Source organism: Dunckerocampus dactyliophorus, chromosome 15, assembly GCF_027744805.1.
Source record: "Dunckerocampus dactyliophorus isolate RoL2022-P2 chromosome 15, RoL_Ddac_1.1, whole genome shotgun sequence".
NCBI lineage: Eukaryota > Metazoa > Chordata > Actinopteri > Syngnathiformes > Syngnathidae > Dunckerocampus > Dunckerocampus dactyliophorus.
Genome location: NC_072833.1, coordinates 16,112,302 through 16,133,532, shown reverse-complemented (window position 1 = coordinate 16,133,532; position 21,231 = coordinate 16,112,302). Strand labels below are relative to the sequence as shown.

The 21,231-nt window shown below is 44.3% G+C and overlaps 1 protein-coding gene across 7 annotated transcripts; it reads left to right on the top strand.

Moving 5' to 3' along the window:
- The first annotated feature begins 464 nt into the window (after positions 1-464).
- LOC129168102 (solute carrier family 12 member 6-like) lies at positions 465-15,784 on the top strand. Of its 7 annotated transcripts, none has more exons than XM_054752991.1 (28): positions 465-602; positions 6,043-6,452; positions 7,589-7,683; positions 7,753-7,881; positions 8,932-9,078; positions 9,154-9,208; positions 9,308-9,438; positions 9,516-9,757; positions 9,832-9,947; positions 10,021-10,209; positions 10,283-10,447; positions 10,544-10,642; positions 10,750-10,807; positions 10,889-11,063; positions 11,137-11,255; positions 11,331-11,429; positions 11,506-11,625; positions 11,757-11,861; positions 11,948-12,116; positions 12,198-12,393; positions 12,469-12,638; positions 12,713-12,844; positions 12,931-13,038; positions 13,113-13,136; positions 13,338-13,400; positions 13,528-13,760; positions 13,830-13,963; positions 14,773-15,784. In XM_054752991.1, the coding sequence occupies exons 2-28, from the start codon at positions 6,230-6,232 to the stop codon at positions 14,862-14,864; spliced, it is 3,588 nt and encodes a 1,195-aa protein (XP_054608966.1). In that variant the 5' UTR covers positions 465-602; positions 6,043-6,229; the 3' UTR covers positions 14,865-15,784. The 7 variants fall into 7 exon arrangements, with proteins under 7 accessions (XP_054608966.1, XP_054608964.1, XP_054608965.1 ...); XM_054752989.1 differs by having other exon boundaries at positions 10,018-10,209; XM_054752990.1 differs by having other exon boundaries at positions 6,040-6,452; positions 10,018-10,209.
- The last annotated feature ends 5,447 nt before the right edge of the window (positions 15,785-21,231 follow it).

Genomic DNA, 21,231 nt, shown 5'->3' with positions numbered 1-21,231 from the left:
TTTTCAATAAAATGACTTTTTCTCTCTCTCTCTTGCTCCTTGTTCTTCTTTTTGCATTTTGATGCTTGACTTACAATGTGGTTACAATCCAACAGTACAAAATGTGAGCACTTGTAATTTTTCCCCTATTCCTTAGATTTTGTTCATGAGTGTATTTTGTTGACAAGAAAAATACACCTATTTTTTCATTTATTTTTACCAATAACTACACTTTTTTTCTTCAAATGTACTTCTTTCACTTTAGGAAGAACTTTGTAAGCAATGTATTTTATAATTTCTGCTTCAGTAGATCTACAAAACAATCTTTTGTTTCCAGATAATATTCCAATAATTCTGAAAATGTAATCATTGTATAATTATATAAAACTACATGACAATATTATTAACAATATGTTAACTATTCCGTGGCTCTTGCTGTATTGAGCGCTCTGACAATGCGCATGCGCGAAACTGCAGTAACTACGGCAATGGAGACAGGACACGCCACACGGTTTCGCCTCTCGGCTGGACAATAAAGCTGCCGAGGAGAACGCAATTATTTTACAGATGTACCAGAATAAAACTACACACTGGAGGCAGCCTGTTCAGAAAACAAGAGTCAGGTATGAGCTTGACGTACAGATTATTTTGATGGAAGAAGTCCCTTGGTTGTGTGTCGTACCGGCGATGGTGGCTGTCAACCGGGAGAAAGGGTTGACAGTTGACAGGTTTCGCGGCATGGCTAGCTAACGCTAGCATGCTGCTAGTCGAAGCAGCCGGCGTCTCCGCGGCCGGACAGTCGCCCACTGATGCCGCAATGTTTAATCCTCTCCCTCTTCTTATGTGACTATAAAAACACCAACTTCGGGGAAAGCAGATGATAATTACCATAGTGATCTCTTGTGGACCCAATGCGCGCCTTGTCTGGTAACAGCAGGTTTGAAATGTCCGCATTTGTCGCCACAAAGACGCAATATATTCCATTCTAAAGTCTATTCATTTATTATGTCCCATTTAGTGTTATTATTGTTAAAATTATTATTATTATTAACTGTCGTAGAATTGGCTTATACTAGTGGTTTACACTTAATGCCACTCATTATTCATTGGAGGACTCCATCATATTATAAGTTTCTTTATATCCTTGTCCAGTGTGACCGATTACAGCTGTATTTGCTGTTAATATCTTTAAATTAGAAATATTTCCAATGAAAAGTAGCTGAATGTCACTGTTAAATCATTAAAAATTGTATTTCTCCAAAGGGGGGCATTATGTCACATTTTATTGGTCATTAATCAGCATTAAAATGTGATTGATTATGTCAAATTTATTAAACAGAAAGAAAGAAATGTCTATAGTAAAAAAAAACACACACTCAGTTGCTGTAATCAATAGAAATATGCAGTGGTGGAAATAATTAAGTGTACTTCCATTTACAGAGACACGAATAGTCAATAATTTTATGGTAGTTTAATTTTAACAGTGAGGCACAGAAAAAAAGCCTCTATGAAGTCATATATTTCCTGTAGTTGGTCACCAGGGTTGCACACATCTCAGGAGACATTTTTGGCCACTCCTCTTTTTGGATTATTCTCCAAGTCCTGAAGTTTCGAGGCTGTCGCTTGGCAACTCATAGTTTCAGATCCTTCTACAGTCTTTCTGTGAGATTAAGGTCCAGAGACAGGGTAGGCCAGTCCAGGGTCTTCATGTGCTTCTTCTTGAGCCACTCCTTTTTTGCTGTTAACATGACAGGACTAGTTTGTGTGCTTTATGGGCACGTCGCCACTCTGTGGGGTCAGAATTCTTGTTGGTTGATAGGGGATCAAATACTTATTTCAGTTAATCAAATACAAGCTTGTTTATAGCCATTATTTAAGGAGTTTTTTTCTTTTTTGTTGTTGTTGTTGATATTCTCTCCTCCTCTGTTAAAATCAACTCAGCCTTAATCGTTCAAAATCAGCAGCTGATCAAATTATTATTCCCCCTGACTACATACAGTGGTGTGAAAAAGTGTTTGCCTCCTTCCTGATTTGCTTTTTTTTTTTTTTTGCATGTTTGTCACACTTAAATGTTTCAGATCATCAAACAAATTAAAATATTAGTCAATGACAACACAACTGAACAAAAAATGCAGTTTTTAAAATGAAAGTTGTTATTATTAAGGGAGGAAAAAAATCCAAACATATCAATCTGGAAAAGCTTATAGAGACATTTCTAAAGCTTTGGGAGTCCAGCGAACCACAGTGAGAGTATTTATCCACAAATAGCGAAAACATGGAACAATGGTGAACCTTCCCAGGAGTGGCCAGCCAACCAAAATTACCCCAAGAATGCAGCGACGACTCATCCAAGAGGTCACAAAAGACCCCACAACAACATCCAAAGAACTGCAGGCCTCACTTGCCTCAGTTAAGGTCAGTGTTCATGACTCCACCATAAGGAAGACAACAAAAAGAACTTTAAGGCTCGTCTCAATTTAGCCAGAAAATACAACAAGGTCATCTCAGTGTATAAAGTATATACAGTGATATAGTACACAGCTGACCAGCAGCGCAACGTTCGGGGGAACAACAACCGAGACAGCTACCATTTTTTACCAAAACACAATTCAACAATATAAATTGGACACAAAGGTGATAATAAAAAAAAAAGTAAAATCAGTTATAACTAAATACATAGACAAAAATAAGGTGCCAAACTGAAATACAGTCGGTGACTTAGGATAAGAGTAAGGCCACACAGAGGAAGGGAGGGGAAGGGAGGGGCATCTAGTTAGTTTCTGGTTGAATAATAGTTCCACGAAGGGCCGCCAGGTTTTCTTGACGGTACTGCCAGAGCTGGAGAGCGAAAATCAAATCTGTTCTAATGTAATATGAGTAAGGACCTCCTCAAGCCAGCTGTTATGAGAAGGGGGGGAGGGGTGCTTCCACTTAAACAAAATAAGGCGCCTCACCAGTAAGGTTCCAAAGGCCAGCACCTGACATTTTGCCACAGGGAGTCCCAAGGCAGCACGACGAGGGGAGCCATAAAGAGCAGCACAGGGGTCTGCCAGAAAATATCTTGATGATCCCCAAGATCTTTGGGAAAATATTCTGTGGTTTGACGAGACAGAAGCTGAACTTTTTGGAAGGTGTGTGTCCCATTACAACTGGCGTAAAAGTAACGCCGCGTTTCAGAAAAAAAATATCATACCAACAGTGAAATATGGTGGTGGTAGTGTGATGGTCTGCACCTGTTTTGCTGCTATGGTTGGGCATTGAATCTCGAGCATCGATGGGAACCGGGACTAACGTTCCGTTTCTCCCGGGATCATTCAAATGATTTTATTTTGATTCCTAAATTCGATGCCCACTTCGCTGACCGAACACCAACAAAAAAGCAGCGGCTAAAAAGTTTAACTTAACTTCATCAAAAGAGCGATTGGCTCAGTGCAACACAATGATATCATGCAAAGGAGGGTGCATAATCAACACGTTCATGGTGTAGAAATAAAACAGTACCTCATCTTTGATGTGCTACGTTGGCCTTCCCATAAGCAATCTGGGAAGTCAAACAATAAATGATGTCTGTCTCATGCCAATGTAAGCCAGGGCTTCAGAATGCTAGCTGATGTGGAAGTTTGATGTTAATAATGGACGGGAGCTACGGCTATGGCTAGGCAATTTTATTTATGTGCACATTAGGGCTCTGTTAGCAACAGTCAAGGGACCTTCTCAGCTCACACAACACACTTCCGGCCTTCAAAATAAGACCAGTTGCAGCTATATCCTGTTTACTATGTGTTCACAAAATAAGGGTTTTATTAAAAAAAATAGCTTACACCAACATTGAGGCAGCTAAATATACTAGTTTTCAAAAATAAACATCTTTGGGAAAGTGTACTCCTGTAAAAAGAAACTTTATAAGATGTATATTTAACATGTGTATTTTACATGTATATATTTAACATTTAACATGTATATTGGTGTGATCATCAGTCAAACAGCAGCGAACGCAGCCATGTGGCCAACACTCGCCCGTATGTGTGTGACAGTCAGGAGGCTAAGCTAATAACCTGAAAAATAATTCAATTAATCGGACGAGATGACCAGCCTTTCTCAACGGCGGAAGACACCGGATTCACCGAGTGCTCTCTCACTTACCTGGAAGTCCTGCTAGAACTCCACCCAGGTACTCTCACATCCAAAGTCTCCTTAAAGAAGGCGTCTCATCATCCTGAGTTTCATGAGTGATATATGTTCTCTTCAAAAAGTAAGTAAAATATGTTTTTGTGTAAATTAAGGTGATTTTATGGTTCCTTTTTACATATCATATAGCCATTAGCAGGGGTGCAGCCAGGAATTCTGGCTCCCATGAAAACGTTAGTAATTTTATTAGTAAGTAGTAATTTTTTGGGCCATGTGGCAGTCAAGGGACCTTGGAATTGTCCTGACTTTTCCCCTTTATACGGCACCCCTGGCCAATAGCACTGAAAAATGTGTAATTAATCCAGTGATCGGTATCGCCCGATTTTAGTCCTGGATTATTGGAATCGGCAGCATAAAACCCTGATTGGAACATCCCTAATTTGAATGGCGAAGAAAAACAAAATGAAGATTTAGGAGTGGCCTAGTCAAAGCCCTGATCTGAATCCTATTGAGATGCCGTGGCATGACCTTAAAAAGGCGGCTCATGCTGGAAAACCCTCCTATGTGGCTGAATTACAACAATTCTGCTAAAAGTAGCGGGGCCAGAATTCTTCCACAGCGCTCTAAGAAACTCATTGCAAGTTATCGCAAACGTTTGATTGCAGTTGTTGCTGCTAAGGGTGGCCCAACCAGTAATGGGGGCAGTCACTTTTTCAAACAGGGCCATGCCGGTTTGGATTTTTTTTTTTTAAATAATAAAAAGTTTCATTTAGAAAATACATTTTGTGTTCAGTTGTGTTGTCACTGACGAATATTTAAATTTCTTTGACCTGAAACATTTAAGCGTGACAAACTTTATAAATAAAAAAAACAAAAACAAAAAAAAGAAAGGGGGAAGGGGGCAAACACTTTTGCCTTCTTGGTGGCCATTTATTAACCGGAACAGAGGAGCATGACGTGGAGGTTTGATTTGTCAGTGTAAATATGCAGAAGGTGAGGCTGGTAGCGTCTCCAAGGTGTTTCTCAACAGGAAGAGGACCCCAACACCCAACGCACAGCTGTTTTTTGTCAAAAGGAACACAAAAAAAGGTGACATGACGTGATGAGAATTGCAGCAGAGTGAAACTGGTCCACTTGCCATCTTCTCTTGAGTGACTACAGCCTTGCAAAACAAGCCTCTACTTTTGTTTCCCTAAGCCAGCGTCGACTGGTCCAACTGGTTTGAACTGTTCTTTGTATAATTTGGCAAGTCAGCCTGAGCCACATCTCATCCACTGGACCAAGAGGTTGATTCCCCCCCCCCAGGGTTACTGTTTCACGCCGTCGTCGTTGCGAGATCTGTTTGAGTGGTTGCTTGGTCAGTCATTGAATGAGATGGTTGAGACTGTTAGGACCTTCACATTGACACAAATCGGCAGTGATAAATAGTGTACTTCCCAATTGCCTTTAAATACATCACTATGGTTGTTTTGTTGATGTCGATGCTAATTTAAGATCCCAGTGAGTCTTAGTGCATGTCCTCCTCTGCTGACACAAAAATTGGTTTGGTTTAAAACTAATTGTTGCTTCATTTTGTGTCTTTTTTTCTCTCTCTCTGGTATTGACCTCTCCTCCTGATGACCTGTGAACATAAACCACCATGTCCCACTGTTCCGGTTCCAATCCTGCGCCCATGTTCATTTTCTGCCACAATATTGGCCCTTCCCCTTGTTCCACCCGCTGCCTCTGCTCCTCCTGCCCATGATCCTATTCCTTCCTATGTGCCTCCTGCTGCCCCAACATTTGCCCTGATCACTGTTCCCTGACCACTGTTCTCGTCCCTGCTCCCGCACCTATGGCGACCCTTGTTCCTGACCCAATCCCTTGCCCCTTTTATCCTCCACACATTTGCCCCAACTCCTGTTTCTGCTCCTGTCCATGTCCCTGCCCCAGCAGAAAAGAGACAACCAACATAAACAGTTGTCTCCATGGAGAATCACTGCTGTAAAAGAACTAATTACCTGACCGTCACCTGAGAGCTGTAACCTAGCTCAATTTGCCTCATCCGTGCCTGTGACCCCTCACCGCCCCAACCCTCTGCCTGTTCTTCCTGAATCCTCATAATTTTCCAAAGGGCCTTGCCATGGCATCTGTACGGTTCACTGTGACACCCACCAAGGCGGAGGACCTCCCTGGGCTGCCGGACACTTCGCCTGAAATCAGCTCCCGCTCTGGCACCCACGTGCGCTTTGGCTCCCGGGAAAGTGTCAGCCGGAGCGAGCCTCCCAGCGATGCCTCAGGAGCAGTTGCGACAGCAGCGGGAGGAGGTGAGACGGAAACGCCTGACCATGGCAACGTGGAGCAAGGTGAGCACATGTTCACTTAGGGTGAAAAAAAATAAATCCTCTTGTGCATGACACCCTGTCGCACTGGTTTGCTAATCTGGAATTTAATCTGGATTTTAGCAGCTCCATCAGGATTAATTAGCTGTCAAACCGGATGACTGTTATAGACATTTGTGGCGCCCCCTCCAGGTTGTGGTCAGAATGCTTAGGAAGGCATTCTAGCTTACACGAAATACAGATATCTTCAAACTTTTATAATCATTAGACAAATGGTAAATTGGGTTGTATAGTTTCAGTATAGTTTGTCTTCACACCACTCTAACTGTAAAATCCTGGCTAGACAAAGGGACAAAGTTCTGCTTTCAACCACGTTTGTCGAACATGCTCTCCTTTTTTGTTCCCTGAGTCAGCAAAAGCGGCCACAGTTTGCTTGGGAGACATTAATAAGGCAACACTTTCAGTTCCCTGCTTGTCTACACAAAGGACCCAACAGCTGTGGATGTGGCAGTGATCCACTTAGGCATAATATGGAGTAAGAGTGCCCCACACAGTTTGATAATAAGATGCCATAAATAGGAATGGAGGCGCTTAATCCCTTCAAGCGGGCTGTGCAGCGTCTCCACGTCCATCCCTCAGTCGGGAAGGAAGCCCTGGGAGCAGCGCTTTCCTGCTGGTGTCCTGGGGAGTGATGCTAGATGCATCCTACGTAGGTGTGGTAACCTCTGCTGTCAGCTTCTCCAAAATCAAACGTGTATTTGATTTAATGTCTTTTGTGTGAAGTAGAAGGCCGAAGTCAAATCAATATGATGTGAATGAGCTGTCCAGCAGGATCAACTGGTCCACCTTAATGATAGCACGTGTGTGTTGATGGTTAATCTTTTCCCACAATGTGGCTGCGGCTGAATATTAACTAGCGTTGTGTTGACTTTTACACGGTCTCGAGATGATAGTAGGTTTTGGAAGTGAAAAAGGTTCTATGGGAAGGTGACCCTCGTGTGAGTTTCCGTGCAGCAGTGAGGGAAGTAATGTTGCTGACTCAGGTGCTGCTGATGGGACTACCTGCTGACCTAGTCATAGCTCCCGCATCTGACGATTTGAGCAAAATGGACACCACTTGCTCTCAGTTTCTTCACTTCTGCTGTGGTCTGCTTTGGCAGGGGATGGAAATTCCAAAATCGCCAGCGTGTATATCAACAACAGCCATGGCGTGGATGACGACGACTTCTACGACAGGAACTTGGCCCTGTTTGAGGTTTGTGCAAAGTGTGACGTCTGAAGTCATCGTTGTTGTCGTCATCCTGCCTATCTCACACAAACACAGGAGGAGATGGACACCCGGCCCAAAGTCTCGTCTCTGCTCAGCAGGCTGGCCAACTACACCAACCTGACACAGGGGGCCAAGGAGCACGAGGAAGCGGAGAGCATTGGCGAGAAGAAGAAAGCCAGCAAGGTGCCAAATACAGTCGTTTAAAACAATCTGAAGTCCATATATGAGACATTTTTCCGGGAATTAGCCTTGTACTTCTCTTCCAAAAGTAACCGATCCATCCCATTGGGGTACCAACGACTGGTAGGGTCCCAAGGGTGTAGCTATACGCTGATTGGCTGACAGAGGCAGTCAATTCCAGAATGGGCAGGAGTCAAATAGAAAAGTAGGGCTGCACTGATTCCAATTTTCTGGACGATCACAATCTCGAAAAACGTTGAACAATACCCATCAAACAATACAAACAAACTGGTAGATCTGTAAAATACAAATGAAAAGTTTAGAAATGTGCTGTCCAAACTACTAAATTATCTAATTTCCTTTTCAGTCTTTTATTTTCACATTCACATTTTAAAACCAAACAAAACTTGCACAACATGTTGCACTTCAGACCTGATTTGAGCCTCTTACCAAAAATAAAGTGCACAGTGACCAAAAATGGCTGATCATCAACGTTATGAACTCCATAAGTTTCCTCGTAGTAGCTTTGCTCTTTTCATTGCTCATAAGCGCTAAGAGTGGGCCATTGCCTGGCTCTTTGCTCTGGCTAGCTTTAGCTTTATCCTTAGCTCGATTGCTAGCTGTCAGTCTGACACAGTAAAAGGGAACAGTGGCTGACTTTCAGACCTTTGCCGAGGTAGATAAGATCAGTGGATAAGGTTGGTTTCATATGGTCCAACCGCCGATCCGCCAAAATTAAAGAAATGTGCGCTGATGAATTGGTGCATGGTTAAACAAAAGCTTGTCTTCTTCTTGACTTTCCTTTCCAAACTGCTACCAGAGTGGACTGGTCCAATTGATGGAAATGTGTGATTTGTGAGAGTGTGAGACAGACCTGCATTGCTGATAAGGAGCCGCCAGCAGAAGATAAGACTCTTGTTGTGTTGTGAAGGAGTTTCCTCTCTTGTAATAATGCTGCTGAAATATTGTGTGCTGGAAACGTTGCATTAAGTGAAGTTTGGTGTGTTGTCAAGGTAGAAACCCTCAGTGAAGTTTCAGTCTGCCCCTCCGCAGTCGCCGCAGATGGGGACCTTCATGGGCGTCTACCTGCCATGCCTGCAGAACATCTTTGGCGTCATCCTGTTCCTGCGTTTGACCTGGGTAGTTGGGACTGCTGGTGTGCTACAGGGCCTCTGCATTGTCTTCATCTGCTGCTGCTGCGTGAGTGTTAGTGAGCGGCTGACCAAAACCAACCAAAAGATCTCACCCTACTCATGTCTCTTTGTGTACCTCCAGACACTGCTGACCGCCATATCGATGAGCGCCATCGCAACGAACGGAGTGGTTCCAGGTACTGTAGCCCTCCTGTGGTCCTTTTTAGAGCCACCCCTGAAGATTAGCTGGACTAAACAAGCAAAATAAACTCCTAAATCCTCACTTTACCATCCAGCTGGAGGCTCCTACTTCATGATCAGCCGCTCTCTGGGTCCAGAGTTTGGGGGTGCGGTGGGCCTGTGCTTTTACCTGGGAACCACCTTTGCTGGAGCCATGTACATCCTCGGAGCCATTGAGATCTTACTGGTGGGTTCTTTACCCTTCAAACTCTGACCGTTGTTTGATTCCTCGGTCATGACAGAGATTCTTCTTTCCTCATCCAGATGTATATCGCTCCAGATGCGGCCATCTTTGCTGCCAAGGGGTTGGAGGGAGAGGGTGCAGCCATGCTGAATAACATGCGTGTCTATGGCTCTGTCTGCCTCCTCCTCATGTCCCTGCTGGTCTTTGTGGGTGTCAAATATGTCAACAAGCTGGCCTCTGTCTTCTTGGCCTGCGTCATTGTCTCAATCGTCTCCATCTATGTCGGTGCACTAGTCTCCGCTTTCAAGCCACCCAACTTCCCGTATGTGCACCCGTCATGCTATTGGCACATGGCTGCTCCTTGACACTTTTGAGTGTGACGCGTTGTCTTTGCAGGGTGTGTATGCTCGGAAACAGAACTATCAACGGTCACGATCTCGTCGATGACCAGTGTGCCAAAACTGTCCTTCTGCCAGACGAGAGGGAGGACGCCAACGTTACACTTCCCATCGGTGCGTCAGTGTAACAACTACCATATCCCAGCATGCTCTGAAGTTTTAAAAGCCCTGCTCCCCTTCCCAGCAGAACCCAACACCACCGTCCTGCCGACTTTTGAGCCTGCCACCAGTTCCACTCTCATGGAGAAGACGACATACTTGTGGAGCCGCTTCTGCCAGAGCACAGAGCTCAATGCCACCTGCGACGATTACTTCAGCGCCAACAACTTTTCCAGGATCAAAGGCATTCCCGGCCTGGGCAGTGGAATAATTGCAGGTAACACTGGATCCCAGATTGTTTGTGGTGGCACTCCCTTTGTGACGTTCTTCTGTGGACTCGCACCTGGTAGACAACCTGTGGAGCTCTTATCTCAGCAAAGGAGATGTGGTGGAGAAAAGCTCCTTGAGTGCTTCACATGGGGTGCACTCGGCATCCACCCAGCAGCCTTACGTCTTTGCTGACATTACCACCTCGTTCACGCTGCTGGTGGGAATCTTCTTCCCGTCGGTCACTGGTAAACACTCTTCACTGATGATGTTGGACCTATACTTCCTGTTTTTATGACGTAGCTCCTGAATTAATTAACCGTATGTAACCCTGTTTTCCTCAGGAATCATGGCTGGTTCTAACCGGTCGGGGGACCTGAAAGATGCCCAGCGTTCCATACCCATTGGGACCATCCTTGCTATCCTCACCACCTCTGTTGTTTGTATCCTTCAGAGTAGAAGCTCGATCCAATCTGGGAAAACTCTTTGTAGTTCTGCAGCAGTGATCCCAACATTTGAACAATTATTTTCTTGAGTTCCTTCCTTTCAGACTTGAGCAGCGTTCTTTTGTTTGGTGCCTGCATTGAAGGTGTGGTCCTCCGAGACAAGTCAGTTCCTCTCCTCCCATCTTTCCTTATGTTAGACAGTGAGAGAGAGCGATAAGAGAGGATCTTTGTTGTGTCCTGAAGGTTCGGCGACTCAGTCAAAGGGAATCTGGTGGTGGGCACCCTCGCTTGGCCCACCCCCTGGGTCATTGTGGTGGGCTCCTTCTTCTCTACATGTGGCGCGGGCCTCCAGTCCCTGACAGGCGCTCCGAGACTTCTGCAGGCAATCGCCAAGGACAACATTATTCCCTTCCTTCGGGTTGGAACTGTTATCAAGTAATAATCCAGGTGGTTTCCAGTTTCAAGGCTGATGTGTTTGTGCGGTCATGCAGGTATTCGGTCAGGGCAAAGCTAACGGTGAGCCCACGTGGGCACTGCTCCTGACAGCCCTAATCGCCGAGCTGGGCATCCTCATTGCATCTCTGGACCTCGTGGCTCCCATCCTGACCATGTGAGACTCGCCATGGATCCTGAGCATTTCTCTTGTACCACGTCAGAGCTGTAAATCATCTTCCTCTCTGTCCAGGTTCTTCTTGATGTGCTATCTGTTTGTCAACCTGGCCTGTGCTCTCCAGACCCTCTTGAGGACACCCAACTGGAGGCCGCGCTTCTCCTACTACCACTGGTGCGACCACAGCTGCTTGTATGTTGTCATGGTTAAACACACACTCAACAGTGTCTGTGCCTTTTAATGTGTCCAGGACCCTGTCATTTTTGGGAATGACAATCTGTCTGGCGCTAATGTTCATCTCCTCATGGTACTACGCAATCATTGCTATGGTGATCGCAAGCATGATCTACAAGTACATTGAGTATCACGGGTATGTTGCCATGGAGATTCCGTTCAGTGTTACCTGCAAGCTTGGGTCATATGCAAACGGCTATCAGTTATTATTTTAGAGATTAAGCAGTCACATGTGCACTCAGTGTCTATGCTATGTTTGTGTATCAGAGCAGAGAAAGAGTGGGGGGATGGAATCCGTGGCCTCTCGCTCAGTGCCGCTCGTTACGCCCTGCTTAGGTTGGAAGAAGGGCCGCCACACACCAAGAACTGGAGGTATGTGCATCTCAGGGGAGGTGAGCTTCATGATTCTGGTTTATGCTTCGTTTAAGGCAGAGTCCTGCTTGCCCTTGCCCCCGCAGGCCTCAGCTACTGGTCTTACTCAAGCTGGACGAAGATGCACACGTCAAGTCTCCTCGTCTGCTGACCTTTGCCAGCCAACTGAAGGCGGGGAAAGGCCTGACCATCGTGGGCACCGTGGTTCCTGGCAACTTCCTGCAGAGCTACGGAGAGGCGCTGGCAGCAGAGCAGGTGCGTACCATCACATGCCGACAAGTATATTTTTCTGATGATATAATATGTAATAATAATAATAATATTGTTGCATGTCAGACCCTGAAGCTCCTGATGGACAAGGAGCGTGTGAAGGGCTTCTGCCAGTGCATCGTAGCACAGAAGGCACGTGAAGGGATCAGTCACATGATCCAGTCTAGTGGCCTAGGCGGGATGAAGCCTAACACCGTGGTGATGGGATGGCCTCATGCCTGGAGGCAGAGCGAGGACCCACAGTCCTGGAAGACTTTCATCAGTGAGTGCCGACCCGCGCCACCTTGAGTCCCATTAAATGAGGAGGCTGATAGCGCCCACGCTGTCCTTCTTCCAGACACTGTGCGTGTCACCACAGCCGCCCACCTGGCACTACTGGTGCCCAAAAACATCTCCCTGTTCCCCAGCAACAGCGAGCCGTGCACAGACGGCTACATTGATGTGTGGTGGATCGTGCACGATGGCGGGATGCTGATGCTTCTGCCCTTCCTGCTGCGCCAGCACAAGGTCGAGACTTTTTTTTTTTTTTTTTTTTGCACACCATTTTCTGATCACATGACTCACGCTCTTGCTTCTGACAGGTGTGGCGCAAGTGTGGGATGCGGATCTTCACCGTGGCCCAGATGGAAGACAATTCCATCCAGATGAAGAAGGACTTGGCAACGTTCCTCTATCACCTACGCATTGAAGCGGAAGTGGAAGTTGTGGAGATGGTAGGCGAATGCTACTCCTGGTTGTCTTCACTAGCCTTCTAAGGAACAACCCTAATTATGAAACATCCCTGTTTTCCCCCCTTCAGCATGACAGTGACATTAGTGCGTACACCTACGAGAGGACCCTGATGATGGAGCAGAGGTCCCAGATGCTTCGCCAGATGCGGCTTTCCAAATCTGACCGCGAGCGAGAGGTAAGGCTGTGACGATCTGCGCGGAATGTCTCAGCCCAACGGCTTCTAAAACCTTCACGTTTAACTTTTCTCAGCGGGTTCGGTGGAGTTTTGATGATGTAAGTGTCCTTTTAGATGGTCAGCCATCAGCGACTCCATGTAGACCAGTTTTACAAAAGCCTGTAGTTAGTTGGGTTTAGTTTGAGAGCCACAACCAGGAGCCACCTTGTTCTTGTCAACCCCCCGCATCCCTCTTTTCAATAGTTCCTGCTAGAGTACATGATCTGCTGAGCAGTGAGGTTAGCCTGTGTTGTGCGTAGGTGTATCTTTCCCCTAAGTATGGCGGAACTGGAGTCTCCAAAGCCCGCACAGGAAACCGACAGGTACAAAGAGAAATGAGACGACTGTAGGAAAGGGAGGCTATGTTGAAGAGAGGGGTGGCGAATAGAAATAGACTGTCCAACAGCTGAGAAATACTGTCTCTGTTTATGTGTCTGCCCGATGGCTCAGGCTCAACTTGTCAAAGACCGGAACTCCATGTTGAGACTGACCAGTATCGGTTCGGATGAAGACGATGACACAGATGCTGGTGAGCGGGACCGAGCGGCGACCGGCGATGGCTCCTCGGACCGCCACCGCCGTGTTCAGATGACCTGGACCAAAGAGAAGGCCTCACAGTACCGTGCCACGCACTCTGGATGCTCCACGCCTGAGGGCTTCAGGGACATGCTCAGCATCCGGCCGTGAGTGCACATACAAGTTCCTCCCCTTTTTGAAATGTTAGCTGAACCAAGGAGATGCGCTCCCTGCAGAGACCATTCCAATGTGAGGAGGATGCACACAGCCGTCAAGCTCAACGAGGTGATCGTCAACAAATCCCATGATGCCCGAGTTGTACTGCTCAACATGCCAGGACCGCCAAGGAACACAGAGGGGGATGAAAACTGTATCCTTAACCCTATTGCATTAAATGCCTTTGGAATCCAGGGTAGGTTTTACATACTTTTGTGTTTACATTTTATATTTAACCTTAAAAACTGTTTTTCTTGCCTTGGTTGGTTTCCTCACATGTGTGACTGTACAGTCATTGTTTTTCCTCAACACTTTGGGCCTAAAATCACACTAAACCAAAAATCTGAGTAGAGATTCATTTTTTTATTTAATTTTTTTTACTGTAAAAATGTCTGTGGAATGAACCCTTCTTATAACTTAGAATGCAAATATAAAATATGTAATTCAAAAACACATACAAATTTAGCAAACAGCAAAGCCATGATGAGCATCTTGGTGTCAGTTGGGCACTTGACGGCGGTGTTGACTTACCCTTACCTCTCTCCTTCTGCAACCAAACAACCAAAATGCTTTGCTGAAGGATGATGAGCTTTTTTTCCACCAATAGGAAGATAGTGTCATGTTTCATTGCCTGTTTGCTTCCACTTTCAAAGTGAGTACCTTCCTGCAACGAAAGTGCTTACAAAAGAGAGATAACACAGAATGATGACACAATGACTAAATCATGGTCAGTATTATTGACCACAACTCTGGTTTTACTTGACCGATTTACACCATTTAAAGACTCAGTTGCAGTGTGAAGGCTGCACTTTCAGTGCAAGTTGAAATGGAGCATCTTTATGGCAGTGTCACCTACTTTCTGCGCCTACATAGACCGCGGACACAAGGTTGTGGACTCCTGAGAGTTGAAGTTGTGTTACTAATACGTGTGCAGGACATGTGTATCCTTGACCCACTGAGCAGACATGGAGTTCCTTGAAGTTCTAACTGAGGGCCTGGAGCGTGTCCTGCTGGTCCGAGGCGGAGGAAGTGAAGTCATCACCATCTACTCCTGATGGGGGATGACTGCTTTTGAAAAGAGATGCCAATCAACAGGAAGTGAGAGGTGGAGGCAGTGTAGGGTTGGTCATCGGCTGCATGGTCATACTCAAAACAAAGCGTCGCTGGTCACCCACTTGTCTTCTCGCTTCTCTGTCGTCACACGCCTTTCCATTCCGCTGGCGTCAAGAAAGGCCATGTGTTATTGTGAGGGTCGCCGAAGGATGTCAGAAGTTCTCTGACAAGACTCAGGGTTTCATTTTGTTTTTATTTGTATTGTTATCAAAGTAAGGTATGTTTTTCTCACATTTTTTCTGCACTTTTCCCAGAATAATAAGTTCATTTGTTAGTCATTTGGTTTGTCACAATTTCACATTTTTACCTTTTTAAGAATTGTTTCTCATCTCTCATTTTTAACTGACAAAAATCCCTCGTAGTTCTGATGTGAGGCGTAAAAGAAAGTCTGACTAACAGGAAAGTGACGCGCGGCTTCCCTGCATCTCACTGCAATACCTTCGTTGTTACAATTAGCAAACTAAACCCCGAGCTTGAACCTTGTGTGCATCGTGTCTCAGGAGGCGGAGCAGTTTGTGGTGCTTTTGAGGGGCATTTTCAGACCATCCAGATAGAAAGGACCACTGCGGAGAGAAGCGTGCATGTGTTTTATGTGGAAATGATACACGTGTTCATCAAAGTTGAACTGCTGATGTGTCACCGTGTCTGTGTGTGTGAATGAGAGCTTGTTGCAACATGAACCGTGAACTGCAGTGTTAGTTTTTTCCCTTATGTTCAGATTTTTAGTGTTACAGTGCAGGGATTTTTCTTTTTATGTTTATTGCTTGTATATAAAGATTCCAAGTTGTATTCTTTTTTTTTTATCACATTAATATAAAATGAGGCATAAAACTTGTGCTTGAAAATTTTGGGAATAAAGTGATTTTGAAGAAAATCTAATAACTTTTGTGTTCTCTCACTAATGACACTGTGAGGCAGCATGGTGTCTCATACAAGTAGTCTCTACATCCCAGTGTGAATCTCCATGAAACATCTTTGTGGTGTTTGCATGTTCTCCCTTTGCGTTCGTGGGTACATTCTCTTGGTACTATGGCTTACCTCCACATCCCAAAAAGATGCATGTTAGACGAGTCCTTAGGTGTGACTGTTTTTTTGTACCCTGTGATTGACTCGTAATCAGTACCCCGCCTCTCGCCCAAAACCAGCTGGGATGGACTCCAGCTCTCTCATGACCCTAATGAGGACAGGGTAAAGAAGATGGATGAATTGACATTTAAGATTGTGAACTCGGCTAAGAAAAATATACATTTTTCCATTTTGATCAGCTGCAACTATAGTTACCAGCTGGAGCTGTCAACCTTCCTGTTTTCCCCGGGAAATTCCCATATTTTGCCCTGCTTTCTTGTCGCCCTTCCTGTTTAACACAAAAATCTGAATGTCGTCTCCTGTGTTGTCTTCATGTCCACCTGTCCCACGCTGTCGATTTGTCACGTGATAAGTGACTCGCCGGCCTGCCTGTCACCATTGTTGTGCTAATGTTAGTTTAGCCAGGCTGCATTCCGACAGCGGTTTGAGTTGCCCTTGTTTTGAGGGAATCCTCGCCACCATCACAAGTGTTTCCATTTCTCTGAAAAGCTGAAGTGAACTTGGTGAGCTCGACCCTTGGAGGCCTGATGGAGCGAGTTAACATCAACGGTCAGTCGAGAGTAGTGACGTGCGGATTTTTGTGCTCTAAAATCGATCCTCAAATCAAAATATTGATACTTTTGACTGGGGATGCTCCGATCAGGGCTTTATGCTGCCAATTCAATTAATTTATGATGAGTGCTATTGGCCAGGGCCGCCATTAGATAATTCTAAGGGCCCCTGGCCAATAGGTAATGTTCAACAACAACATGCAAAAGCCATATAGTATAATTACAACAATAGACCCTTGAAAAAGTTAGTATGTACCCGATGGACGCAAAATCCACTTCCCCATGGGAGAAAAATGAGCTCAAAACTAACCGCATTGCTTGTTTGTTTAAAAAAAACAAAATGTCACTGTGGTCATATTTGGAGTCCAAAGACGAGAAGCTAGGTGGATAATTACCTAGCTTTAAGGTTACTTCACTGGAGATGTGGTTCTTGAAGTGCCTGAAAACAGGAAGGTGGTGGTGGTTGATCTCGTTGACACATTGTGTCTTTGAACAGTCGAGTCTTCAGTGAAGATACGTAAATGTAACCTTAAATGTTCATTTATCCCTTTCATTAAGAATTGTTTTATGCATGTGAAACTATAATTGTAAAATTATGAAAACATGTTTTATGTCAATATTTTTGAGAGTCAACCACTGATGACATCATAGACGGGCAACCTTACTTGAACAATGATTGCTTGGGCTGAAAGTGAACAAGTGCAGGTGCGTTCTCATTTATCACTTCCACTTCTCACACATCCACTTTCCCTCGGCTCTGCAAGTGGCCTCTGAATGATGTCGTGAATGACGAAATACCAAGTGCCTAGGGCAGGGGTCAGCAACCTTTACCATCAAAAGAGCCATTTTGCCTCCTCTTCTACTAAAGAAAAATAGTCTGCAGCTGCAAAATATTACGCAGCTTATAAGCGTTTAGAAGCTTTAATATAGATTTTTTTACATTTTATCTGTTCCAACAACACTATTCAGCAGACAGAAGTGCATAGTGCATGTGTAGGCCTACTTTGAAATAATTTAAACACTGCATTGTAATATTATTTGAATTATAAATATTATAATTATATTATTTGTGTACAATTAAAACAAAACATTGCCAACTTTAACATAAAAAAGCCCACCAGAGTATATCTGCATATAGGTGCTGCCTGCTCAGTGTTGTTTACATCACTTGACTCATTACAGGTAATTAAATATGCTTGCGCTGAATTGATGTTAATAAATTTTCCTACTGGTGATGTTTGTTCTATCGGTCCTGTCCTTCAATGTCTTTGCACAGAGAGGTACTGTACAGTGTTTAGTTTCTGAATAATTTCCTGTTTATTTTTTCATTCGGAAAATAGATGCTCTGATATTTTTATGAACAATTCTTTCATGTATTCTCCATCTGAGAATGGCTTCACTCTCCTTAGGATATATCACGTGCAGCGACACTAGCAGCTGGGGTTGAGTTTGGAGCTTTCAACCACTTGTATGTTTGATCAGCTCAACCTTCCGTAGTAATTCCGAAATAGCTATCATTCGCCCATCTGCAGTTGGGTGCTTTTCAGAAAAAGCTGAGTGCTTGTTTTTTTGTTTTTGTCGTTAATTTTTTTTTTGTCGCTTGCTATTATCAAGCCGCAGATAAAGCACACATATACGCCAGAAGTATTTGCAGTGAAGGCAAAGGAATACAGTATGTCGATTTAGAATGAACTGTATTTTTCTGAGATTTTTCTATTTATGGACGTATATATGGGTATTGATAGATTACCACTGTCAATGTAGCACACTTAACACGTCTTTTCGTGTGTCACTGCCCTCACCCCACTTCCCTGGCTCATCCAATCAGCAGTCACAACGCAGTATAAATGCATTCAGGGACTTGCGGTGAGTCGGATATTTCATTACTCTTTACGAAAATGCACATTTCTATGGAGAGAAATTTTGTGTCATGTGTCCTGGGAAGGACTGGCGACCAGTCCAGGGTTTACCCCGCCTCTCGCCCGAAGTCAGCTGGGATAGGCTCCAGCATACCCGCGACCCTAGTGAGGATAAACGGCATACTAGAAGATGGATGGATGGAAATTATATGTCTTTTTATCCAAGCAAAAAATATTTGCAAACAATTGTTTTAACCAAAATGATTTTAAAAAAGGTGGTTTTGTTAACAAATCAAGACATTGTTCTCATTAAACTATCAATTTTGTTTGTGCTTCCTGAACTTTTGTTTGCATTTCTAAAAGTTTCGTTTGCATATTTTATTTTTGCGTTTGCAGTTCACCTACACTGGGTGGAGTCTCCTGTGAACATGGTAGGAGCCTTTTTATTGGTAATAATGGGCTGATAACTTCTACCCTCAAAAGAGTCAAATTACGAAAGGCAGGCGACATCAAACTACTCCCCACCAGAGAAATTGGTATGGTTATTCATAACTTTTCCATCTTATTTGTATCTTCAAAGTAGCCCTTAATGTGCAAACTGCTTTGTCTGGTCCCCTTTACCACTCAGAAGAGATCAAAGGCTAGACGAGCAAATAGCACTCAGACAGCATGCAAAATAATGCTTGTTAATGTCTTATTACGCTATCTGTAATCGTTAGATAAAAGCACTGGATAGACGACAGATCACAGGCTGCTTTTAAGCTATAACTAAGATGGAAAAGTTAAGAATAAACATACCGATTTCTCCAGTGGTGTCCACTGTGTGTCGCTGGAAAGAAAAGCCATCTGTCTGCAGATGTTTCCTTGTAACCTTGTATTTTTAATCATAATAAGAACTACCAGATTTGGCCACCGAAGACAAGGTCGCCCAGACCGCCACCTGCGGGGGGAGATCCCGTGTGGCTTCTTCGGGCTGGGCCCACGGGTGAAGGCCCGATCACCAGGCTCTCGCCTGCGAACCCCTTCCCCGGGCCTGGCTCCAGGGTGAGGCCAGGCGAGGTGTGGTCCCTCCTTTTGTTCATGTTCATAGGGTCTTCTGAATAACTCTTAGTCTGGCCCGTCACCTAGGACCTGTTTGCCTTGGGAGACCCTACCAGGGGCATATAGCCCCGGACAACATAGCTCCTCGGATCACCCGGGCACTCAAACACCTCCACCACAATAAGGTGGTGAAGAGATCGCGGATACAAGCGGCTGAAATGAGTTTCCTCCATAGGGTGGCTGGACTCACCCTAAGAGATAGGGTGAGGAGCTCAGTCATCCGTGAGGGGTTCAGAGTAGAACCGTTGCTTCACATCGAGAGGAGCCAGTTGAGGTGGCTCGGGCATCTAGTCCGGCTATCTCCTGGACGCCTCCCTGGTGAGGTGTTCTGGGCATGCCCAGCCGGGAGAAGGCCCCGGGGCAGACCTAGGACACGCTGGAGGGATTATGTCTCACAGCTGGTCTGGGAACACCTTGGGGTCCTCCCGGTGGAACTGCCAGAGGTGGCCAGGAACCGGGACGTCTGGACTTCCCGACTGAGACTGCTTCCCCCATGACCTGGACCCGGATAAGTGGAAGAAAATGGAATGGAAAGGAATGGAATGGAATCATAACTACTTTATTTTTTTAGGTGTGGCGTAATGTGGTTATTTTTACAACTGGCTTTCATATATAGATTTTAGCAATAATACTGTAGGTTGTTTGGGTATCTAAATATAAGTATTCTGTTTTTTTATGTACCATTATTAGATATTGTTTGATTCATTTATACAGTACAGGCCAAAGGTTTGGACACACAACACAACTGATGGTCCCAACCCCATTAATAAGGCACAAAATTCCACTAACTAACCCTGACAAGGCACACCTGTGAAGTGAAAACCATTTCAGGTGACTACGTCATGAACCTCATTGAGAGAACACCAAGGGTTTGCAGCACTATAAAAAAAAGAGACATAAAATATATGTCTAAAATATAAGACATATTTAGGTATTTCACACTTTTTTGTGAAGTACATAATTCCACATCGTCATAGTTTTGTCAGTCTACAATGTAAATAGTCATGAAAATCAAGAAAATGCATTGAATGACAACGCGTGTCCAAACTTTTGGCCTGTACTGTATATTAACTGGCTGATTCGTGAATCTCTTGATTAGCCAAGTCAAAGTCTTTATTCTTATTTAGCAGGTATTAAATAGTTTTGGAGGATTTCTTTTGCTTGCTAATGATTACTTTGCTTGTCTTCTTTTTTTGGTGTTAAATCACAGGCTTAGTGGCATGACATAACAGTCGATCATCTTTGAAACTTATTTGATGAATGATGATGGTGGACATACGTCACACTACTTTGAAGACAAATGTTTCATTAAGTGGTTACTGAACAGTCAAGCTGCGATCGAGTGAATACCCTGACATTACAATGACCTGGATGAATGAGAATATTCACAGGCATATTTTGTTATTAAGTGAGTACGTTCATTTTTTTATTATTTCAAATTTTTTTTTGGTGTCATGAGCGCTTTAGTAGGACGAGGAGAGGAAATGAATGACAACAATAGTTTCAGCACATGGTTATTTTACATAGGTAAAAAAACCCAAAAAACTAATGATCCTCCAAACTGTATATACGTTTTAATAATGTGTTTATTTTTGGCCAGTTGTCTTTCAAATTGTCTTGAGTCCATGTGCTCCTGGAGTTTTTTATAACAGAAAATCAATGTAACATAAGCACAAAATCACATTAACAACAGTGTTGTAAACATTCGTTTT

Bases quoted from the DNA above. Each gene is read 5' to 3' on its own strand.
- LOC129168102 (XM_054752989.1), top strand. From the start codon at position 6,230: ATGGCATCTGTACGGTTCACTGTGACACCCACCAAGGCGGAGGACCTC. The intron at 11,064-11,136 runs GTTGGAACTGTT...GCGGTCATGCAG, and splicing joins ACATTATTCCCTTCCTTCGG to GTATTCGGTCAGGGCAAAGC. The intron at 13,401-13,527 runs GTACAAAGAGAA...CCGATGGCTCAG, and splicing joins CCCGCACAGGAAACCGACAG to GCTCAACTTGTCAAAGACCG.